This window comes from Athene cunicularia (genome assembly GCF_003259725.1).
Source record: "Athene cunicularia isolate RWA chromosome 1 unlocalized genomic scaffold, athCun1 chr1_part1, whole genome shotgun sequence".
Lineage (NCBI taxonomy): Eukaryota > Metazoa > Chordata > Aves > Strigiformes > Strigidae > Athene > Athene cunicularia.
This window is the reverse complement of record NW_020799091.1, coordinates 55,866,199-55,891,339: the sequence shown is the minus strand read 5'-3', so window position 1 is coordinate 55,891,339 and position 25,141 is coordinate 55,866,199. Positions and strand designations below refer to the sequence as shown.

The following is a 25,141-nucleotide window of genomic DNA, read 5'->3' as shown; positions in this document are numbered from 1 at the left end:
ACGAAGATTGGAACAACCAGCATAAATATGGACTGGTGCTCTCAGATATTTGGTTAATATTTCCTTTTGCAAGAATAGGAGCCATGTGAGTTACCATGCTCTGGATGGAGGCATTTCCCTTCAGGTCAAACTGACAATAGCCTTCGGGGTTTTTTTCTACCTTCCTCTTCATCAGAGCCCTGGCTCCTTGACTGTGACCATCTGGACATATTTCCAGCCAGTCAGTTCCTGCCAGTGAGAGGACCTCAGGCACTGGCAGCACCTCAATCTCTCCTGTGTTCTGCCTCAAGCAAATAAGCCATTTTGTTTTCACAAGACTGAAAACTGTTAGTTTACTTCAGGTCTCTGAGCAAAACGCAGAGGGTCATCTATTTGAAACTTAATAACCTGTGAAGTAGAGAAATGTCGATCAAATGACCTCTATTTTCTAGGAAACGAAAAAGCAACTGTATATACACAAGACATTAGGATTTGTTTCAGCTTTGCATACATACATCAGGAATGTCAGTATGTCATTACCAACATGGCTACATGAACTCTCTGTTGTAATAGTACTGTACAGTTGCACTGTTTTGAAGAGTTATGTTAAGCTCTCAAGTTACTTACTTAAAGCATTAGCCAAGGGTATCTGGCAGAATATGAAACTTTCTAGTAAACTGTGCTTCTTGTAAATCCAGGAGCAAACTGTGAAGTGGCTCACTTTGAAAGATCAATGTCCAATTCTTAAAATTTCCAAATGAACAAACTTCAGAAAGAAAGTCATTAGATGCTAAGAAGTCATTAGCCTTTAACTTCTTCTGTTACATGATACCGTTTCTACCACAGAAATATTAGTGCAACACCTGAATGTTGCCAGCAGCTGCTCTTAGACAGGACCAGGACACCTGGCCTGTGCCACACTGCTCCCCAGACAGGACTTGCATCAATTTATTTGGGGTTTTTTGTTTTGCTTTTATTAACCTTGTTATATTTAATCTATCCATTTTCCTGCCCCATGATGCTCTTCATAGAACTGTGTCACAATCATTGCAACTTCTCTGTCTGCAGAGAAAGACTATTTCTGCTTTCCAAATTGAGCAGGACTGTAAAATCAGAGTTGAGACTCTGCAACAGTCCAGCCTTTGGCTTCTCTACTGCAACTGATAAAAATAAAATGCTTTTCCAACTTGTGTCTGAATTGGCTGTTATTTTCAACACAGATGAAATCTGACAGGAGTAATCAAAGTTTTAAAAACATTTCTTCAACTTCAGCAGGCAAGAACATTTTTTTAAAAACAATCCTTTTTTCTTTTGGAGATTGAGGATTAAATATAAGTAAGGAGCAGAAGAAGAGAATACAGTGCTCATATATGTGAAAACCAGCTGAAAATTAATCCTTATACATACCATCATCTTTTTATGATCTGGAAATTCAAGACCAAAATAGTCGCCTTCAACAAGGTTCAGATGGTTGCAAACAGCATCATGCAAAACTTTCCCTGGAGCTCTTTGCTGTAAGAAGAAATCAAAGCCTAGGGTTACAAAGATGCTTTTAATTAGTGGCAGAAAAATTATTGTACTAACCAATTGTCCAGCAAACAATACTGTCAAAAATAGCTTACAAAATCAGTGGATATTCCAACCATACCTACAGGGCAGTTGACAATAATTACACTAGTTCTAAAGCAGCAGAAAGTACACATCCCTCCCTGGATGGCAGCTCAAAATCGATCTTTAGTGCATTGTATTTCTGAGGTAAAAATACCATAAAATAGAAGAGGTATAAGAGGGAGGACTTAGGATATAGTTTTCTTACATCTGCCAAGGCTAATTTCTACCATGAATTTTGCAAGATAGCTATTTTATCCCATGGACCTTCAATCCGTGTCAGATAGTGTTATGTGCATCTGTGTACAACATACTGAAATCAAAACATTCGCCAACAGACCTGTCATACAAAACACAAGAATCTGAGGGGTTGCTGGACTTTGCTTGGTAGGCTTCAAGTCATGGGTTCTGACTTTATATGGGCTTATCCTGAGCCACCTGCTGTAAGGCATTAGGGCTGGTCAAGGCCAGTCTGTGCTACCCTAACAGAATTGTCAAGTAACTTGGAGGAGTCAAAAGCAAGTATTTCCTTCCAGACACTGAAAGTCGTCCCTCTATAAAGACCAGATGTTCTAGCCCAATATTAGCTCCCAGAACTGCTGCTTTGCTGATTATAAGGATTCTTCTCATCAGCACATCAGTTAAATCCACACCTGCAGCAAATACTATAAATTACAGCTCACCAGCAAGCCTTCAGCAAAAAACACTGTTTCTGTATAAAAAGACCAATCACTGAAATCAAATATTTTTGTTCCTTGGACAAACGCACCTATTTTAACTCAAGAGGCCCTGCAACACAGATCTCCTCCACTCACTTCAGAACAAGTAATAACTCATTAAACTGTAGAAATTCCACTGGTACAGGAGACTCATCACACCCCAGACGAGTGCCCTTGCACTCAACCTACAGAATGGCCCTTTCCCTTTCTGTCGAGTAAATAATTACTAGGGCAAAATAAAACAGCAGCAACTAAGTGAAGAAAAGCAAATCATTAGAGGTGGGCAGTCTGGTCAACCTGTCTCAAATCTGAGCCTGAGCCCAGGTCCTGGCATCTCCAAGCAGTGCCCATACCAACAGGCTACTTGCAAGTGGGCAGCTGCTCAATCCTACCTCCTCCCAGATGTGTCACTATGCATTTTGGTTTCTGTTTCACTGGGATACCAAAAAACAAATCCCCAGGTTTCGTCCACCTAGGGTAACCCCTGGTTTTCAATCACAATCTGAAGTACAAAGCACCTTTCCAAAGGCAATTTATCTAACATCATCTAATATGAACTGTGAAAAGTAAATACCCATTAGCGAGGCTTATACCAGAGAAATCAAAAGGATGACATTTTTCTAAGTAAGGCACAGTATATGTGTGCCACCACCGTGGCGCTGTCACCCCAGAGACTCAGGTCATGATGACTGAATCCTTCAATGCTGGCTGCTTTTGAAAGACAGAAGGGAAAAGCCAAACTCACCTCCACAGGAACTTGCTGAGCAGGTTTTTTCCCAACATACCGTCAATGCCTCTAACAGACCTATGCCACCAGGAAGCAATGCTCACTTAGATTATTTTATTAACTGTTTGTTAATGTTAGTTGTAGCAAACATAAGCCTCATGAACACTGTCAGAAAACACATCTAGAACAACTGCAGCTAGAAGTACTGATTTTTTTAAGCATTCGCCATAACCAACCTTGCAGTATTAATTCATACCAAAATGCCAAATAAGATGATACAGAGAAGCCGAGGAAAAGACATCTATTTTTCAAGACAGAGCACTTCTGATCTGACACAATGCCATCCAAAATGTCTCAAGGTGCAAATATATTTGAATACACTCACTTCACGTTCTCCAGCTTCATTAAACCTAAAGCATCCCCAATGACCACCACCCAACCCATGCCAGCCATTGCGCCTTGTGTGTCAGTTCTAACAGAAAGCTTCCCACATTTTCCACTCCATCTGCCACTGCACATAGGCGCATCCAAACATACATCATCTCTTAATGGAAAAGCTTCCCAGAAAGTGCATTTCATTGGAGGTAACAGAATTATATTAAAAAGACATTAGATTTAGTGTAATAATGATATCAGTTTACTGCTCCAAAAATACACCTAGATTTAGAAACTTCAGGCAAATGCTCCTGCTCCCAGACTCATCTCAGGCCTCCACACTTTGGCTGCTGCTGCTAGAGAGTGGAAGGACATGTTTATCAGCCACCCTCAAGGCAGCAAGAGGCAATTTGCTTTCATCCTCATGCACAACCAGAAAAATCAGAAAGTGCCTGTGCATACGTGTATATATATCTTACTAAAGTACCTGATGGACTCCAGTCTGACAAAGACCAAATTTCATTGTCCCTCCCAGGAAAAAAAAGTCATCTCTGAGAGCATGGAGATTTTCGACCAACAGGAAAAAAGGCAATGAGCCCATCCGCATTAGCAGAATGCCCAAGGTTAGCTGAGGACACTAAGCCTGTCTGATCTCAGACCACGAGTAAAAGCATCTGATTAAAACCTGCTGAGTGTTTCCATAATGGTTTTTTTTTTCTTATAGGCATTTAGACAATGGAATGGCAGTCTTGTAGCATTTATGTCACTTGGCATTTTCTCTGGAGTATGCCTCAGTAACATGAAATGCTTCTTCCTCAAGTATTTGTAAATAAGATGACTATTCTAAACTCATCTTAGCTTTGATCAGTCTACCTCAAAATAAAATCTGACAGTTTATTCAAGGGAAACACAGTGCATGTAAAATCTGCTCAGATTTAGAGCCTGATAACACTCTGGTCTTGCAAAACCAGAAAGAGAACAACATCATAAAAAAACCTGAAACTCCCAGGTCTCAGAGAGATACTGATTCAGTGCAGCTCCATGACATCCCTACTAAAAAATTTAAACACAGTAAATTAAAATCTCAGTCTGCTGGGTATGGAAGCGAACCAGCAGTCACTCAGGGCACAGTAAACACGAGATGACAGAGGAAGCATTCAGGAATGAGTGTGCCGCACCAATTACATCATCTGTAGCCAACAGTTGTGTCTGACTTGAACATGGTTACAAGGGCTATGGGACAGCACAAGTTCTCCACAGAAACTGGAAGGCATTTTTTGACCATCAAGTGTGGCCCTGCTGCCATGCCTCAGACAACAAGTACTAGGCAAGCTTCATTGGCTCCCATCCCATAGCCCTGCGGTTGCACCCGTGTCCCGTGAGCCAGAGCTTGGCTGCTTTCCCTGATCCATGGTCTGATCCAGGGGGCCTAAACCCCCCCCCCCCCCAAATAACTATGCATGCATGTAATGCTGCTGGGTGGGGAAAGGCTGCACAACAGCTTACAGTATAGGAGAGCCTTTCCCTGCTACTGTGAGAAAGCACAGGCCCATTCCATGACCTTCACGAAAGCCTCATACACTGGAATGAGGGAAGGTCATCAATGAGGCCACACATGGAGGACACGGGAAAGGAGAGCCAGAAGACCAATCTCCTGCCTTTCCTGAGCATCACTGAATGAGAGCTCGCACCAGGGAGGGAAAGAACTGACCCAAAGGTGAAGATCAAGGAGGAGGACAGGCATGCAAGTGGGACATTGACATCAAAGCTGCCACATTCAAGGCTGGTGGTAAGACCAGGCCATTCACTACCACAGATGCCACACTGTAAGACAGGGAGGGAAAAGAAAGAGGAAGGTGTGGTATACTAGTGGAATACAACTGGGGGAAGGTCACATGCAACACCCAGGAGCCAGGAAGCAGCTGCAGCGGGTGGCTGTCCCTTGTTTTTGTTGTCCTTGTTTCTGTTGACAACCAGATTCAAGAAATATTGCGGCTCCAGAGGGAAATTTTTCCTACCCCAAACCAGCTATCTGAGCACACTGACAATGAACTTTTCCTTAGCAATACAGTTGTACTCTTTTACTCTCAGCAACAAGGAGTCCAGACACCTCTGTTACAGGGTTAATTTTAGATGAGGTGAATCCCAGACATACTGACAGAAGGGAATTACTATTATTCTCTTGAGGTGGTGTTTAGTTATACCAAAATAACATTACAAATTTATTGCAGTGAAAAGCTCACTGATTTCCAGCTACGCATCCTTATTGCTTAATGCATTTTGAACTAGGCTTTCATTTAGTTCTGTGAAATTGCATTTTAAAAGTCACTTTACATTTTCAGGGAACGTCAGGCCACTAAGTTCTAAATTACAAATAATGTGCATCACCACATTTAGCTGCAAGCTATGAAGGTATCCAGTCAGAGTAGCCTGCTTTACACATTATGAATTCAACATTTGCTGCCTGCTCATTATTTCAGTCCTACTCAATTCACCCTCCCTATACTCCCACCAAAACCCAAAATAGTACTTTGCTTATGATCTTCCAGTGGTGAATATTTTAATAGGTTCAACAGTTCTTTCATGTTCTAGCAATCACCAATCATTTAAAAAAAATCTCCCTCTACATATTTGTTTAGACCATTCTTTGGCACAGACTGCAGTACAGATTTTTTTTTTTAAAAAAAAAAAAAAAAGCAGAGCAATATCTGCAAGATATCCAGTACTTTAAAAGAAGTGGGTTTGGACACATTCTGCCACTCCCTGGTTAATTTAGCAATTATTAAAAAAAAAAAAAGTGTCTGTTTAGGATCAAATAGTGATTTCACTATTTTTTATCTGTCCAGCCAACTAATCTCAGATCCCAGATTGAACAGATCTTTGATTAAAAGGCTTCTGTTCATTTGTTTGTTTTTACATTACTGAGCAGTAATACCAGATTAAAAACCCAAATAAAATAAGTACTTTTTTCAGAACATCTGACAATTAAGTCCTATCAGTGTTTTGGTCAAAGATAGCTTCATGTGAAAGCACGATCTACTCCATTTTCATTCTTTACTTCCTCAAAACTGCTGCAAATGGATCAGAAAAAAAGTCCTTTTTTTTAAAAATGATACTTGCTTATGCATTAGTAACAGCTGGTAAGGAGAGAAAATAATTCCTTTATGTTCATCTAAAAGAAAAAGCTACATTCACCATTCACACCTGCCACAATATAAAGGCAGACGCTTCTTCTATTAATGCCCTGTTCCTATCACATTTTGAGTGCTCAAAAATGGAATGTGACAATTTGGCCATGCTAAATATTTTACAAATCCTTAAATATTATGCTCTATAAAGTTGAAACACAAAGTTTAATATTTTTTTTGTTCTTTCATGGGTAATGACACAGAAAACCCCTTTGACTTCAGATCAGCCTGATTCCCAAAGTATTTTTATACTACACTTTAATAACTGCATTGAAATGATAGTGGAAACTTCATCCAGTATTTTCATTACTATTTCTGAAGTCATATACAGTTGTAATCAATACTAAAAATAACAACCCTACATTCTTAACAGCATAAATTTTCTCAGTTACTCAAAGCTGTTAAAAATTATATATATATATCTACAGCTCTGAAGGGAAAGAAAACCAACCAACAAGTGTTCATGATAAGCAAATAGTATAAAAATAACCTCAAAGATGAGATTGAGCACCAGGGTTCTTAAACAAATAACCCTGCCAGAAATTTATACTTCAAAGGAAGCTTGAAAACTACTCACAGGAGAACAATGCTGTCAGCATCCAAAGACAAATTTTGTATTTTAAACAGTTCTCCTTTCTGGCATAAAAGGAAATGCATAATTCATATTTAGCAAAAGTCTGTTGCTTGAAGGGTGGGGTGAAAAGCAAAAAGCACTGTCCTGAGTGTCGCTGCTCTGGACCTAACACTGTCAAGACGCTTGGAGATCCTCTGTCCTTTTCTCCTCTCCTCCCTTTCAAAGTGTATGTGTTAATCCTATAGAAAGGATTAGATGACTATAAAAATAGCTTTAAATCGTAAAGATAGCTCTTACGCCTGAGGTTACTAGTTTTTACTTTGCTGTTCAGCTTAAGACGGGGTAGTTTGGAAGCATTGGAAGAAGCATGATTCGTCATCCCTACATACCAGGTCAAAGCAAAGAAGGGAAGTGACACCTTTAACAAATCAGCCACACACTCCCACCACTACTTTTAAGTGTGCAGATCCCTACTCTGTAGCTACAGCCACCAGGTATCCACCCCTTTTGGAGGAAGGGTGTAGAAAAGGCCAATTTTCATGATAACCTAAAAGGCACTTCATTGCTTCTAAGATATTTTCCATTAGAATGTAGTTGAAGGCTCCACTCCTGGCACATATCCCACATGCTTTTTGCACAGACTGTGCACATACCATCAAAGGCAGGATCAAGGCCAAATGCAGTAACAGAATAAGTCTCCCATACTGCCTTAAAAACAGGCGATTGATCATCTGCTGTGTGTGTACAATAAGACTATTTAGTGTTCCTTTCTTTCAAGATTTTAGTGGACTGCTTTCCTAGTTTACACTCACCATATAAGCTATACTCCATTTAATGTCAGTGCCTGCCTTCCATTAGTCTTGGATGTACAGTTTTACCCTTTAGTTGATTTTGTGGTGGTGTCATCTATTCTAAACAGTGTGATTGTAAGATATGGTGCTTTTTACTTCAGGTACATTTTACTCTAAATACCTGCCCTTAAAAAAAAAAAAAAAAAAAAAAAATGACAAACAAGACTACTCAAAAAATTTACTATTTTAGGTATGTAATTGCTAACCAAAAAATCAACACAGCAAACAATTACTGAGGCAAAAATACAAAGGGAAGGATTTTAATAATGGTCTCATTCACTTGCATTTCTAGCATGGTCTACAAAAGAAACTTGCAATTTTATAAATTTGAACATATACAGATTTGCTCTTGGTTTTCTTTCTGATCACACAAACTGGTGTATGTCAAAATATTTTCTAAAATAGGCCAAAGCAGAGGGGTTGCTCTGACTAGACTTTAAACTCTCCTCCAATGCCTGAAATCAACATTACTAGAAATAATCTAAAGTAAAATTCTGGTGAAAATTAAATACTTATCAGGAAAATAAATAACTAATTAACCTTCTTTAATAGTTAAATAGTGTGGAAAGCAAAAGATTATCTAGGAAAGCTAATGTAAAGTTTTATGATAAGGGTATTTTCAGTAGTGCTTGGTTAAACTTTTCTTACAACAGAGCCAGACTAATACATAATTCACTACAGTAAAACCTCAGGTAACTGTACCTCTCCATAATTACAGTACAGTAAAGCTACTGGAATTGAAGGCTCTGCTTGGTCTCTTTTCACTTGGCCGATAAAATCATAGCTTTTTAACTTAATGGGCAGATACCACCCACACTGTATTGTACATGCTATTTCAATATGCAAGTGATGAAATAAAAAAGGAGAAGAGATGGGCTGGGCACCTTCAGAACTGAGCCTTTCATAAGATAGATCAACCCGTCATCTTCAGGTGTAATGATTCAATCATTTGATTTCTTAGCAGTTCTTACAAATGCAAACTGATATTAATACTGATTTTCTTTCCCACCTTTACATTACTCTAATTTCTAGTTGACAAGGAGTTTGTTACTACAAGAGCCAGCAGCAACCACCACAAAGTCAGCAGAGCTCTTTGTAAAAAGAAGAAAGAGACAGATTCTTGTAGCCTGAAGAATTTCCTCCTCAGGTAGCTGTAGGGACAAAATCCCACAGAAGAATTTATTTCACACATCCATCCCACTGTCAGTGCCAAAGGAAATCTGGAACTTCTCAATCAGCTAAACACCACAAACCCTACAGACCAGACAACATTCAGACTTTAGTCACTGTAGTCGAAGTATACATCTGTTTATTACAAAATGTTATTCACAGTGAAAAGCTTTAACAAAACACTTTATGATTAGTTTCCCAGTTCACTGGTTCCTTTCATTGTATTTACAGTATTTTAACTGGCTGACATCTAACTCTCAGACAGTACAACTGACCTTGTCTTAACTTTTCTGTACTGATTTAAAAAAAACTACATTTGACATATACGCAACAAAAAAATCACTTTATCAACTTAAAAGGGATGCTCTGATACCATCTGCTAATGAATTCAGCTGAAAAACTTCATTGTTGTCTGCCTAACCATCCTCTAAGAAATTGTCCCGATGGGGACAACGCATGCCTTCACATGAAATGAGAATGCTGATCTCAGTAACTCCTAAAAAATCCTAGCTCCAAAAAACCATCAAATTGCAACAACAGGTCTCTACACAGCTAATTAGTCCTCCTGAAAAAACCCAAACCTTGTTTTTTATTGTACAACCATTACTGCTAACTTCCTTCAGATAGCTGTAAAATATTTGCAGGAAATCTGTAGTGGCTCAGCAAATCTTTTAAATAACTGCTTAAGGCTGCAAAATTTCACACATCAACCACTCAGTTCTTGGAGACTTCCAGTGGGAGACTCTTGCCAGAGCCACTGTTACTAGCATAAAATTACTTGAACATAATTTTAAATGCACAGTGTGGACAAGAAAAATGAGAAACAATGAGAAAACATACTAAAATTATGTCATCTTACTCCCTAAATTAGCTCCTGCAAATGCTGAGTCATCTCTGCCTAATTTTACTTGCAAAACTAAGAAGTGGTTTGTGGCTGTTCTCTATTCCGTTAGCAAGGCAAATGTCCACTGCTGGAAGAGACTATTTTCCTTTCTGAAGAGTATCATTGATACAATGTATTCCAGCTTCAGAGCCTTGATGCTGAATGGCAATGACTTGCAAGAACCAGAGCCAACCCATCATGAATTCCAGATCCTGGAGTGAGTCTCAGGGTAGATGTGTTAAACAGTGCTTTCCTCAAGTGCTGAAACAAACTCGTTTGCAAATCAGCACACAAGAGAAGTGGAAAGCAACAATACTTCTGTGCTACATGGCTTTTCTAAAACCAGGTGCATGCTAAAGATTCTTCCCTGAAAAGCTATGTCTTGCTGAGAAGTATGAGAAGGTAGGGAGTCACCCAAAAGCCACCACAACTATGACATCAAAACCCTTAGCAGAGACCCAGGGATGTCAGATGACACCTCTCTGGCAAAGATTACCTCTGAATGATCTATGTTTAATTGACAGCCAGGGAGTGTAACCGGGCAGATGTTCCCATCTGGTGTAAACTGCACCTCCACCACAAGCCTCTGCCCACAGAGATGTGCCTGATGGCTATCGGCATGGCATCCTACAACGCAGGGATGCTCACAGCACAAGCCCAGCATGTGCATTGTGGGCACTGGCTTTGGAAAACACACCACAAGATTCGTTTTCAGGAACTAGATGGGAGTTTGATGCAAAGCTGATAGAATCTCACTTTTCAGAACGTTTTCTTTATGGAAAGCTGTTTTACTGAAGCTCAAGTATATACCTGTCAAATAAATGTTGATATTACTTTCCCTCCCTGCAAGCAAAAAACTGAATGAGTTTAACCCTGGCCTCGGTGCTATTTAGCAGCACACTGTGCTCCTTGTTTCTTGGGAAGAGCTGCAACTGAGGCTCAGAACACTCATTAAAAATACCTCAGATTGAATTTCATAGCCCACAACTTTTGAAAAGGAATATAATAGCACCATTCAGTGCTTTCAGTGTAATTCAGCAGCGTAGCAGCCAGCACGTAATTGGGGATGGAAACCCCAATCTCTGTGACACCCCTCACACCTTTCCTCCCACTTTACCACCCCTCTTGGTTTCAAGGCAAAAATCGTTTAACCACCTTCTCAGGTTTTCTTTTTTTTATCATTAAGTTGTGCTTGAGGCAAAAATAAAATCATTCTATTATTCAGAAAACTTTCTTCTCTGGTCTGTTTTCTTTGCCTGTTCATTCTTCCTCATTTTGTTTAGCCATAAGCAAACACTTTATTGGAATGAAGAAGTAGGCAATTCTGAAGTCATCAAACATGAAAACAGAACCTTATATGCAGACTGGAAACATGGAGTGTTATGACTATATGGGAGTTATTAACTATAAAACCAGATTGAGATGTGAAGTGGTTATGTACTATTTTTATTTGGATATAATTTAGTTTAGCCATGATTCCAGTAAAACCCTTTGAAGAAAATAAATTATTTAAATGCAAGAACTCTGAAACCTGAAAAAGAAACTCAAACAAGAAAACAGACAAAAAATGAGAGATGTTGAGGCAAAATATTAAATCCTAAAACTAAAGCAAAATCATATGTAACCTGAAAAAGCTTCTCATAATCCCTGTTCAGCCCTGTGACAGTCTCAACATGACTACTAATCTAAGCAAGAGCTGACAACATCCAGGATTGTATATATTTTACTTTTTACTTTACTAGGGGAAGGAAAGCACATTTTAACAATAGGATACAGATCTTTTCATGACTGGATTTTTAACTGGAAAGGACACCTTTAGATGAAGCCTTCAGGCTGTGGCTGCTGCTAATCTATAATGTACTCACGTTACACCCTAACTCTTGCCTTCAGCGAGGCTTCTGCTCCAGATGGATCTGGTGCTCCTACAGCCACAATGCTAGACAGGGTAAGGAAGGCAACCTTGCATGAAATTCAAGGAATTAAAGAGTTTCTGTAGGATCCACTTGGTACCAGTCTGTCTTGCAAAACTGACATGGACTGGCTAAGTAAAATCTCGGCTATAGCATCCTATAATTACTCCAGATTGGATGTGGAGTAACCCTATACTTTATGTGTGAATCTAAACCAAAGATGGTCCCAAGTTCATTCCTAATGAGTAAAATTCATACCCACAAAATATTTTCATGGAAACAAAACCTCCAAGACCAAAACATAAGTCTCAGAAAGCCATCTCATCTTTAAGTATCTAAAAGGCAGAAGTTTTGGGTTGTTTTTTGCCAGTCAAGATCCCAATATGCAAGAATTTCTTGTGTGGTCATGCAAGATCTGTCACCAACCTTACAGACTCAAACAGCTTAGTAACCTTTGTATCATGTATGTATAGGAAATGTATTCAACATTTCTCTAAGCAGCCTCAAAAAACCTTAAGACTGGGAGTCTGAACTGTCAAACATGCTAATAAAGACATAGAACTGTGAGAACAAGAAGTGAGAACTGTCTACACACTTATGGGATTTACATGGGAAGGTACAAGCTCTGTGTTTTGTGCATCACCATAAAGTGCTACCTTTGGAGGGACAAAAACCAGAGTGGAAATAATAAAGAGAATTGGTGTAGTAGTTGTTACAACAACGGCTGCTTCTACCAACAGATTTCAGAGGCCCTCATAATGATGTAGTCAAGCCACATTTTCAAGGAAAGATAAAAAATAACCACCTCCCTTTTTTAATAGAGATAGATAGTTTTTTAGAAGGATCCTTAGGAGCTTTACTGCTTGTTCTTTGCACACTGCCAACAACGTGCTGTGTCTCCTAACACACAGCAGACTCTGAAAAATCCACCTGTGAGTCACCCCAGCTCTCTGAAAGATGAAACTGCCTCTGGATTGTATAAGTCTGATGAATGGTTTTTGTTAGCAAATAACACATAACTGTAGCAATCACTGGGGAGAACAAACAGAGGAGTTGTGCCACTTGCTGTGCATTGGAGAAACAGTGACTTAGCCTCCAGCCACTTCAAAATCCAAAGCTGCTGGGACTGACCCATATGTTGAATCTGGCATTAAACAGCAAAGCAGTGCAGACAGAGCAGAGATTTGCTCATACATCTGTGGCAAACCAAGGAGAGAAGGGATTTGTGTTTGCATCTGCAGAGCTGGGGAAGGTGGAGGGGAAAGAAAGGCCAGCAGGACTTCCAAGCTGCACATGATGTTGCCTGTTAACAGCACGTGGTCTGAGCTAAGCAAAAAGCCTCTCACTGATCTTCAGAGTGCTTCCTCCTGACTAAGGTAAGAGTAAAACCTTGCCCAATGTTGAATGTGAGACCTTCAGCTTTCACCTGATTTTCCACCCCTTCTTCTACATGTGTGTGTGCTCTGTGTGCATCTTACAGAATTGTCTATGTCTGCAGTTAACGTGCAGTCCTTGAGAGGAAAATAGCTTACACCCTTTCTGCTTCATTTCTCATTCAACCATACAAAATGTTCAAGCTAAAGAGATTCCTAAGAGATCTGCTCTCTGTCACTCAGATAGAGGCCTCAAATATCAAAGGAAAACAACACCATATTATTATCACAAGTACATTAACACAGTCTCTGAAACACAACTTTTATGGCTTCTACTTTGTTTTAACGTGCAATACCGTTTTCTTTTATGCTCTGTTTAAAAACACATGTTGTACAGACTTAGTTATTGTGATTTGCTTTTGGAGAGTATTGTTAAAATAAATCTTTAGGTGCAGCAGATTTACAAACGTAAATGAGCCACTCAAATGTTTTCTTGAAGCCAGAGTACAGCAGTGCCATATTAGATACCACTTTGATATAGATGAGCTTTATCAGCAACAACAGGCTTTGTGGGAAACAAGCGTTCTCTGTTCAGAATACGTCAAAGAGAAGTCTTTGGGGATGTGCTATCAAAAGTCAAACATCAGGCTGACACAATGCGACTTTTTTGACCACACTTTCAGTCTTCGGTTGAATTCCTTCAGGCAGAGAGTTTTAATTCACTTAACCTTGAGGATAATGTGTGTAACTGGAAAAGGATCTGATTTTATCTAATTTGTGTTTTTTTCTTAGTGCTGAAAACCAAGTCCTTATATGCTTAAAGATGGCATGCATCTAATTTGAAATTTACCTTTACAAATACTAATTATTTAGTGTTAACATTCAGGTAATTTCCACATCCCTGGGCTATGCAAGAGCAATATTTTTATTACAACATAACAACATAGCTGAATGCTACAAGTGATTATTGACAAGATGCTATTTGAGTATATCAGTAAAGAATTATTTTCTGTCAGGGTTTGAGCAACTTGTCAGAAAACAAACTTCTCCATCATCTTCTTTTTATTTTAAGCATAAATCTAAATTATTCCCACCTAACTCTAAGCACTTCACTGAAGAGCCTAAGGTAGAAAAGTATTTTTCCCAGACTCCTTTCTAATCAACAGAGTGAAAATAAGTGCTTTGAAAGTATCTGTCAGTCAAACTAAAATCTGAATCATCTGGGAGGTGGCCCCTCTTCCTCCACTTTTTTTATAAACTAGAGTAACTGCAGTTGTCATAAATGTCTTATTGAAAACAGTTTTACATGGGTATATATTCTTTACAATATTTAATTTTTTGTTAATATTTTATATAAAATTTATATTAAAAATATATATTTAAAAAAAACACCAAACCACACAACCAGGGAACCTTTACAAAACAGAGAGGTTCATTCTTATTTAAAATAGAATTTTGGCTCTTATAAGAAGACATTTCAGAAAATGACCAAAATAAAAGCAGAGTGTTCTCATTCCTTCCTTAGATGGGCTTTGAAACTCCCCAACAGAAAGCAAAGGGAGATAAAACTAAGCAAATCCACATGTAAAGAGAGCACACCATTTGCTGAAGGTGCCTCCAGATGGAGACTGAGCCAGTGAAAGGATGACTGCACCTCTAACAGCCAGAATTCAATACCATCAGCTGTTGCTTACCTGAGAGCAACTATCCTTTCCTGGCCATGCACATAAGCAAAAAAAGCAAGGGGCTTCTACAAAGCAGCAAGGGCCCACCTGCCCAACACTACACCGATGAGATCAGATTTGCCAAAGCACCAAAAAGGACGACATAATTTTTTTCTAGGAACAGTCTCAACAGGATATAGAAACCTTACAATAAACCTCAAGTATCAACAGCCACTCCTGTTAAATGTTCATTGTTTTAAAGACCACAAGTATCTGGAGACAAAAGCCAAATATGCCCCTTAGAATTTACTACTGATCATCTATTATGTTAATAGGCTCATCAGAAAGTTGTTCTAGATCTGGTTTATTCCAAATTGAAAACACATTTATATCTATTATGGGCCTTAATAAATAACCTTCATCTTTGACTATTTATAAAATGTTTAGTTTACCGATGTTCTCACCAGCCCTCAAGTCAAGTTCTGGCCCAGCATATACACAACTCCTCCAAAACACTGTCTTGCTACCAGCTTCAGAAATTTTCTTTCTTCATCATAATTAGAGAAGTCAGACTACCCTGTCAGACTCAGAATAAATCTCCACAGAGAAAGAACTGAATACAGAAGACCACAATGGCACTGAACCGTGATTACTGCTCGCATACTTCTTACACAGGTCTTTTACTCATTTTTAATCATGTTTCCTAATGTTTGACATAGAACAGCATGTGACTAAAACAGGGAGAGCTGTAATCCTGATTTGGCATTAAGGAGCCAATATTATCAGCTCTTGCTTTTAAAGACTAAATATTTCTTAAACTGTTGGTACTAAACAGCTTGAGATATCCTGTCTACTCTTGAACATTGAACGAACTCTTAGACAAGAAAATGGCATAGGCTTTACAGGTTGAGAAAGATATGTGGAGCCATGTGTGCCTGGCATCCTGATCGCTTTTTAATTTGTACCAACTCATCAACACTCCTCAGCATGTTCATACAAGCTGACTGAAGGCAGTGACTTGAGCCCCAGTAGGAGACTCCTGCCAAGCACAGGCTGGGGGAGCTGAGGAGGTTGGCCATCACGCCCCAGGTAGGCCTAAGACCTGGTGACCAAACAAGGTGCTGCAGTTCTGCTTCCAGCCATCCAGAGATCACACCAAGAAAAAAAGTCTTCACGTCTGTAGTAAAACAACAGGTCTAAAACCACACTGAGGAATTGTGAAGACTAGCAAATACAGAGGTCTGTCAGCACTGGAATTTACATCTCATCACCATTGCTGGTACCAAAAATCTAAAAACATAATTAATATGTATTATGAGTACTTACAACAGACAATTTGTTGCAAGAAGAAAGTGAGGTTTATTCAGCAACAGTATGATATAGAGATTAGACCACCAGTGGGTTTAGTGTGTGGCTCTCACTGGTGGGACCATCATACCCAGGGACAGTCTTTGCCTTGGAGAGGACTAGTACTTGCTCTTAAGAAAGCAGCAAACGCCAGCAGCCAATAGCTCCTGTTGCTCCCATCTGATGGCACATGACTACAGCCACAGGCTGCCCCTACTTTCTCTCTGTAGCCTACAGGGAAAGGGGAAAGGGCTGAAAACAAGGATGTAACCCCAAACAAGAATTCAGTCCATTCCCAGATCATTCCTTCCACCCAGCATATCACAACTGTAAGCAGACCATGAACAATAAGGCCAGGAAAAGGTGAGTTATGATCATCACCCTCAGAAACCCTTCATTCAGAGGGTGCACAACTCCTTCTCGAGTATAAAGTAACATGATTTCCCAGCACCAAAACAGGGCGTTCTCCAACTCCGGTTACATGCTAACCAGGACACATGTTTTCATGTTATTTAATAGGATGGCTATTCTTCCCCATGACCCTCAGAGCCTTGTTTGGGTTGAGATTAATCCCTTTTTGACTGCAATTAAGCATCCAGTTGCCATGGTCTTCCTTCATGGCAAAAGTAGAGAAAGAGTATTTCCAGGGAAACACTCAGGCCAGCCAAAACTGAATAGATGAACTTGGCCTTCATCTCGTTGCTACTTTGCTTCTCCCTCTGGATTATATGATCTTTAACATGGTGGTATGCTTATTTCTTTTTATCATTAACATTCATGAGGTGTTTTGAGTTTTGTCTACCGTGCTGTTACCAAACAGATAAGTGCTTACACAAAACATATTACGCATATTAGCTGACATCATCAGCATATTTTAAACAGTCTCCTGAAACTCAATTCAAAAGACTAAACTACTAAAGACAAACATTTCCCAATAAAAAATGTAATTCATACCCATTAAGCAGCTCTTACCACTAGCTATTTCAGGATATGCTGACATTAAATCAAATATTTAAGGAAGGGCTTACATTTCTTTTTGAGTGATGCTGAATATATCTGGATATGTGCCCTTGCTGGAGATTTATAATTAGGGTTAGCATTACACTGAGTAATTTTAAAAGCCTGAGAAATCACAGGATCTGTTGAGGTTATTTCTCTGACATCACATGTGGATCCAATACTGAACATAAAAATTCCACAGACCACATGTTTGCTGATGTGCAAAAAGCCATTCATCCTGAAAGCAGCAGAGACATGAACTTGCCCCATCAACTGCACTTCATGACTGACTCTCTTCCATTCCCAATAATTATCATCAAGAGAGGACACTTAAAATCCATTTCACTCCTCATAACTGCTGGCAACAGTGTCCCCAGATGTTCCTAAATAGACTTTTAACTAAGGCAATGAGTGCTTTAAAAGCAACAGATTTCTGTCAGGATTGAGCTGTGGGGTGAGTGGTGGGCTTGTGCAGACTGCTCCCACAGCTACACTGGTGGCCATGGTGGAATTCAACTCACCCAACTTCAGCTGTCTAGAAGTTATGTGTTTAGTCTAAGCCCAACGTCCGTGTTGTCTCTCTGTAGTCATACAAGAGAGTAGTATTGTGAGAGAAAATTCATCCCAGCTGGAGACAGATACATCACACACCCGGGGTGAACTGCCCACCAGGGGCACCTCTTGTTCCACTGACAAGTGGGAGAGCCTTTCCTAGTCCCTGTGAATCTGATGTTTTAACAACTAAAATCAGGTGAAACCAATCTTGCTCTAAAACTGTAGCACAGGTAAGATTGTATGGTCTGGCATACTTTTTGCTTGGAGTTTTTCCACATGCCCGAGATATGATACACATGGCATTTTTGTTTGGGGAAAGAGGGGTGAATAGAAGAAACATACATTCTTATAAAGCTGCATATTTGTTTTAATTAAGATAATGGTCTCGAAAGGGCTTAAGATGACAACAGTCAACAAAGCAGAAATAAAATGAGTAGCACTGAGAATGTATTACAAGAAGGACAGTCCCCAAAGCTGAGCTACAGTGCAGGCAATGAGTAACAGGAAAATCTTCTGATTTCTAAATGTGTTGCTCAACACTTGGAATCCAGACCTAGAAACAAAGTGTTAAGTCCCATGTTTCCTCACAGCATAAATAACCACTTCTATTCAGTATCATGTTGAGACCAATACTAAAAGGGAGCTCCAGTAAATTTGTTACCTAAACACAAACACTGAGCAGTTTTGTACATCTAAAGCATCGGTGAAAGGAAACTCAAGACTCAACAACACAATATTCAGTAGCACTATCCTCATCAAAGGAAGGACTATCTTCTTTTAGACTTCAAGTGAAGGCTTTAAGGAGATTCAGAGTCCAACAGTAGCATACTGAATAAGGATCAAATTTTGACTTGGCAGACCCATCCTTTAAGGTGCTGAGTGACCTCCTGGCCCTGCAGACATGTGGTGCTGCTCTCCAGGAACTGAGCAGCTTGCAAGGCCAGCCGGCTGGAATGGCCTGTAGTATTTCCCAGAACACATGTGGCCCAACAGGCAAAATTTTGCTAGCAGAAAATTGCTCAGCAACAATCTTCAAGAACAATGAAGAAACTCAGATAGGAAAAATGTAAATAAAGTGCTTTATGGGTAGGCTGCTCCTTAAGATCTTAAAATAGATGCCAAATAATGGAACAACATGTCTATCTAATAGCCATACTTTTCTAGTTATGAAGAACTGGAATTATGAATTAAAAGAAACAGGTAACTGATATACTCAGTCTCTCATTCCATCACCCTGATACCTCCACACTGATATATCAATAAGTGATTTTGGAAAAGACACCTTATAAAAAACATTAGACAGCTATATATTTATATAGTTATATTGACTATACATGTATGCATGTTTTTTTCCTTCACCACTTAAGAGTAACAGACTGAAAAATACCCATGGCACATACAATGAATGCAGTTACACAAGGGGTGATTTATAGCCCTGTTTTAATGACTGCATTTGCCAAAGGCAAAAATCTGCTTACTGTTATTTCTAGCAATAGCATACTTTTCTAAACAGCAGTCTTGCGTTAAAAAAACACAAAAACCAAAAAAAACCCCCACCCAACCCAAAACCCCCCTAACAAACCCAGCAGAAAACCTTTTATGTTGCTGCTAAGTGGTTTGTGAAATCTGATTTTGTGACTTCATTTAAGATGTTTTGTGCAGTCACTATTAGCCAAGTATCCTACGTGGGGCCCGGGAGGGACCTCTAAAGTATTCACAATAGGCTTGAAATGATACACTGTAAATCATGGTTCCAAGCATCAGAGAAGTCCCTACACCATAAACATAAATAAAATCAAGCAAACAAAACAAGGCTTTGCTTTCTTTGTTGAGAATGTCTGAAGCTGCCCAAAGCTGACAACAAAAATAGCCTAAATAATGAGAATACCTACAGCAGTATGTCTTTAAAAAACCCTGCACCTCTAACCTCTAAATATTCATAGAAATATCACTCTAATGTAATAACAGAGTTGCATGCTAGGATACTGACAACCATGCTCTGGAAAGAAAAATATCACTAAGTTTTCAACAGGTATCATAAACTAGAGACTTGATCCTGCAGTCAGAGCAATTGATGTAATACTCTGCATACATGATATACTACTATTTCTGATGGCTTTTACGTAAACAATGGGCACTATTCGTATAGAATCACAAGCCACTGCTACAACACCAAGTTTTATATTTTCAAACTGTCAATCACCTATACAAAGACTGACAGAAAACTTCAACCAAAATTTTGTGCTCACACTCACCTTTCAATATTCTATGCTGCTGTACTTTTCTGCTGAGTTTCACTTCTCATATTAAAAAAACCCAGAACTACAGACGTAGGTCCCTTACAACCACACGCCTTGAACCAGAAACTCTCAATGTCTTCACAATGTCTCCTAATGAAGAGCATCACAATATCTGAACTAATTTGTGAATACTGTTTTCACCAAACAGTAGGTTTCCGACATTCAGCAACATGCTCTTCTCTCTCTCTCTTTTTTTTTTTTTTTTTTTTTTTTTAAACTTTGCAATGATTGCATTGGTCACTACACAGCTGGTTTTTAAACGTGTGGCTTCTGATCACTTTGTCCATAACTGTAAGGCTCATCTATGGTACCTGTTACAACCCCAGCTACTGCCCTTCCAACACACAGGAAGGCACACCCTGGAGGCAGCACACGCTTGTGCTCAGCAGTCAAGGAGGGGCAGCCTGTCCCTGTGGCATCAGCCTTCACATCAAAACTCTACCCAGAAGTTACTGCTACTACAAAACTGGTTTGTGTCCTTAAACCAAGAACAAGCACAGAGGAGGCAAGAAGGTAAAGTTCCTAAAATCAGCTAGGACTTGGTGGCAGCCTTCTCTTTGGAAATCCCCCCTACACTCTCACAAGGCCAGGTAAAAGGCCAAAACTACATTTGGAAATGGTTGTTCTACTTCATTTCTGATGTGTGTGCATGTATGTTTTACCTGTAGTCACTGTTGTCACAGAAAGGCACACACTATCACACAAAGGCACATTTCAAAATCATACAGAAATAGAAAGAGGCAGCTTCTCACACTCCATAACCCTTTATCCACTGTTACGAGTTCACACCCAGTAGAATAAAAATTAATCTCTGATTACATCAGGACTGAAGCAGTAAGTGTTACATCTCAGACTTGGAAGCATATCTTGCTTTCTTGACATTTGTTCACATGGTTAAAACAAATGAACAACAGAAAACTCATCCTTTTAGCCAAGTACTGTAACAAAGAGAGAGAACAGGTAAAGCAATAGCTGCTCTGAGTTGAGTCCAAGTTTGCCTAGTGTTTTCACCTCAAAAATCTGAATGCCTGCAACAACAAAAATAAATAAACTTAGTGTAGATACCCTGACAGGTCTACAGAAGTCCAAGCAGGAAGCTCTGATAAGGAACATAATCTAATTTAAAGCAGTCAGTTTCTGAGCTACCTTCACTTTCTTCATCTCACAAAAAGGTGAAGCCTAAACACAGACCCTGCCACAGGAGTAGCAATAAGCTTCCTAACTAAACCCAAGTTCAAGGACTTACATAGGTGATAATCTTTTTCAGGTGCTGCTGAGTTGTAAGTGGATGTCACCTTGCCATCCTTTCCCACTAGGGCTGGCAAGCTTCAACAGCAGAAGCACCTGAAATGCCTTTCCCTACAATGTCTAGTGACTCACACATACCACAGCAGAGTGAAAGTAATGGTATTCCTTCACTGAAGGTGGAGGGGAGAAGAGAATGTGTAAGTGCATTTCAGAGAAGACCTGTGCTGAACAACAGCAGAGAGCTGGGCACCAAACTGTATTTGGGCTGGGAGGCAAACAGAAAACAATAAAAACAAGCATGCACAGTATATTTCAGTATTCCTTAGTTTGCTATTTTATCTTCAAAAGTAGTAAGTCTTTTCTCAAAGAGATTGATGCATAGAAAAACAAGTTAAAAAAGCCTTATGCCTTTTTGAACAAAATTTCCAGACTTATTACCATCCTCTATGTATAATTCAAAATAGAAGCAATACTCCCAAAAGTAGAACGAATTCTTAGAGAAATAATTCAAAATATAGTAGTCAGGCAGACCAGATATCCCAAATGAACATGTTTTTGACAAAAGCAGCAGTACTCTTCCTCAAATGCAGGTGAAATCCAGCATGTCTGATCACTTACTACTGTTCCAACATATAATGATAATCATCCATAAAAACAAAAAACCTCCCACTATCATTATAGATACGTTTTCTTGAAAATCTCAGCAAATCAATTTCAGAAAATCTGGTACTGTGAACTGTCATGCAATTAACCTAGATGTAGTCAAAATACAGCAGACTGGTGAGCACTGAATAACATTCATTCATATATTTAAATGATGAGTTATCTGCATAAGAGATGACTCCTTAAGACCTTGCAGTTACCATTTAGGAAAGTGGTAACATAAGCAGCAACTGGCCATCTGGACTCGATGATCTTAAGGGCCTTTCCAACCTAAATGATTTTATTCTATGATCTTTCTTCATTTTGCCATTTCAAACTTGTGTCTTGAAAGTCTTTCACTGCAGACATCTTACCTGCCAACCACTAGCAATCATGATATTTTAGAAACCAGATTATCAAATGATTGTTTATTAGAAAATAGCTATGGGAAAGGTATCTCACTTTCAGGCATCTCACGTTTCACCTTCCTTGACCAAAATCGAATTTAAGACACACAGGTCAAAGTCTAAGATGGAGGTAGATGCTTCCATAGAGCTAATCTATCAGAAAACTAATTGCAGAGGATCTGATGCAATGTCCCATATGTCCACAGACATTGCTTTAAGTGCATCAAACAAACCCAGGACACTGACAAATTTCAAACAAAATCTTTGAAGCAATTGAGCCGCAGGTCTTCAGCTCAATCAGCATTCAAATTGCCACTGAAAGCCCCCAAATGTCAGCCTAATCTTCTTATTCTTAGTATTCAAGTTTGAAAAGTGTGTTCTCAAAGTAAGACTGAACTGTGAGGTAATATAATCTGCAATGATTAGCTGGGACAGTCTCCAGAGAACGCCCATTCTGCCTGAATGTTTACATAATTTCCACTGTAACTTTCCATACATCACCAATTAAACTAGTTACATGCTAGGTTACACTACACCACCTGGGAGGTAAGCAGCATACCTTCCCCACTTCATTCTCATACTGCCATTAAATCACTTCACATATTAACTTCTATTTAATTTTTAGGATGAACTGTTAATCAAAAGCATACATATACTTTTGATTACACTGCTTCCTGGGGTATCATAAACTTATCTCCTTCTAGACTGTGCTACTTTTACTGTAACTGACCCAACATTCGAGCATTATACACAAATGTGCAAAATCCCTAAAATCTGCTCACATCAAAGATGTGAAAGAAAGACAGGCCACTGTGTACTGGGGATGGCTTACCAGCTTAAGATCACTGGAGGCTATACAGATTTAGTACAATTTTTCCAATAGTTTGCAATGATGAAGATGATGTTGGCCACACCTGAACAAAAGCTAGATGTCAGGAAAGAGGGCAAAAGCAGGAATAATTAGCCTGGCTATGAATACGTTTAGACTAGAAATTAGAAGAAATTTTATAACTGATTGATTAGCGAGGCTCTGGAATAGTTTTCCATAGGGTATACACAGGACAGTAAACGTAAGTACACTTAAGATGGAGTCAAAATAAATTTCAGATGGGATTATATAATATGGCTGCTTGCAATAAGAAAGAACTGTGCTCAGTAACCCAGAAAATCAAGTCCCATCCTATATTCCCAAGGAAAACCTAAAGGGACCTAGCAATGCCAACTCATTATTTTGTCATGAGCATGGAATTTTTCTTCTTTAAGCCCCCATTACTAAGGCTGATGGGAGAATCTGTTTTAAATTTAAAGAGTGAATAAATAAAGTGCTAGCCAGGGGTTCGGGGAGAAACACTTTTAAAATATGAACTCCGCAAGCTCAAAAACCAGAAGGCAAATAAAAAGAACAAAACATCTGTTACTTCTTAAAATCTCATGGTTTCTAAGACACTGGGGGCAGAGCGAGGCTGATTCATGATTTCTGAATGCTTAGGTTGACAATTCAAAGAAACAAAGTGTGAAGGAGTCCAAAACTTCACACACAAAAGCACTAGGATGCCTAAAAATGGAAGAGTGTAGATGCCCAATTTAAACATTCAATTTCCAAATGAGACTTCTTGAACTTTGCTGCTGCTGCTGCTGCTGCTTTTAAGCAGAAAGCAGCTATGAGCTTTGACCACAGCCCTCTGGTTGCTCAAGAACTCTCTCTCAGCCTGTTGTCCTGGACACAATGTTTTTTGTTTTCCAGCTGCTTTGAGGTCTTCTCCCTTGGTTTTGTCCTGATGCATCACCATCCACAGTTCCTCCTCCTCTACTTGGTCCTTTCTAAGCAAAAGTCAATGGACCTATTAAGAAAAACCCTTTAAAATTATGCTGATATATGAGGCAAATCATGGACACAGTGCTGTTACTAACAGACTTGTAGAAATCCAGCTAATTTTAAAAACTCCAGCACTTTTCAGGTTTAGGACTGCTTCTTCATCTCAGTTCTTAAAAGACAACTTACCTCTCAAATGTTTACTCACACTGGTTTTGCGTATCTGTACTCAAATGATACCAATGTACTGCAGTAACATTAAAAATAATTGTTACAACTATAAAATTAATTTCTTTTATTCCCAGCAGACTCCTGAGAGCAATTTGTTCAACCTTCAAGGCAGGATCAAATTCAAGTATTTGGTAGAGATAATGAGGATAATAAGATTTCTCATTTGTTTTTCAAGATGGTGGGCTGACACGAGTTTCAAGCAGAAATGGTGGGTCACTGAAGAACTCCTTTCCCCCCATATGCTGTCCTGCCTGCAGGACTTCCACAGCTGCTGTGGCTCTCTGATCCCATCCCTTCACATTTCCCTGATATTCTTCCAGCTTTAACTGCTCTGTCTCTTTACACCATCTGCTACCTTTGACATGACACATCAGAGAAGCAAAAATCTCTTCCTAGGGTATCATCAGAATACAGTAAGACCTTACCACCACCTTGACAACCTGAACAGAGTACAGCTACAAGGGAGGAAAAAGAAAAAATCCACAATAAAGACCAGCTGTGCATTCTGCTACACTAACAGCAGCAAGCCCTGCATTATTTACATAGCAAAAGTGCTTCATTGGTTGATTAGATTCTTG

General features: G+C 39.3%; 1 protein-coding gene across 6 annotated transcripts in view; it reads right to left on the bottom strand.

Moving 5' to 3' along the window:
• FARP1 (FERM, ARH/RhoGEF and pleckstrin domain protein 1) overlaps nucleotides 1–25,141 on the bottom strand; it is a 175,613-nt gene that overhangs the window by 66,204 nt on the left and 84,268 nt on the right. For all 6 annotated transcript variants that reach the window (XM_026858571.1, XM_026858557.1, XM_026858564.1 and 3 more), the window contains exon 3: nucleotides 1,387–1,491. In XM_026858571.1, coding sequence (XP_026714372.1) covers nucleotides 1,387–1,491 — 105 coding nt within the window. The remainder of the gene's footprint in view (nucleotides 1–1,386; nucleotides 1,492–25,141) is intronic.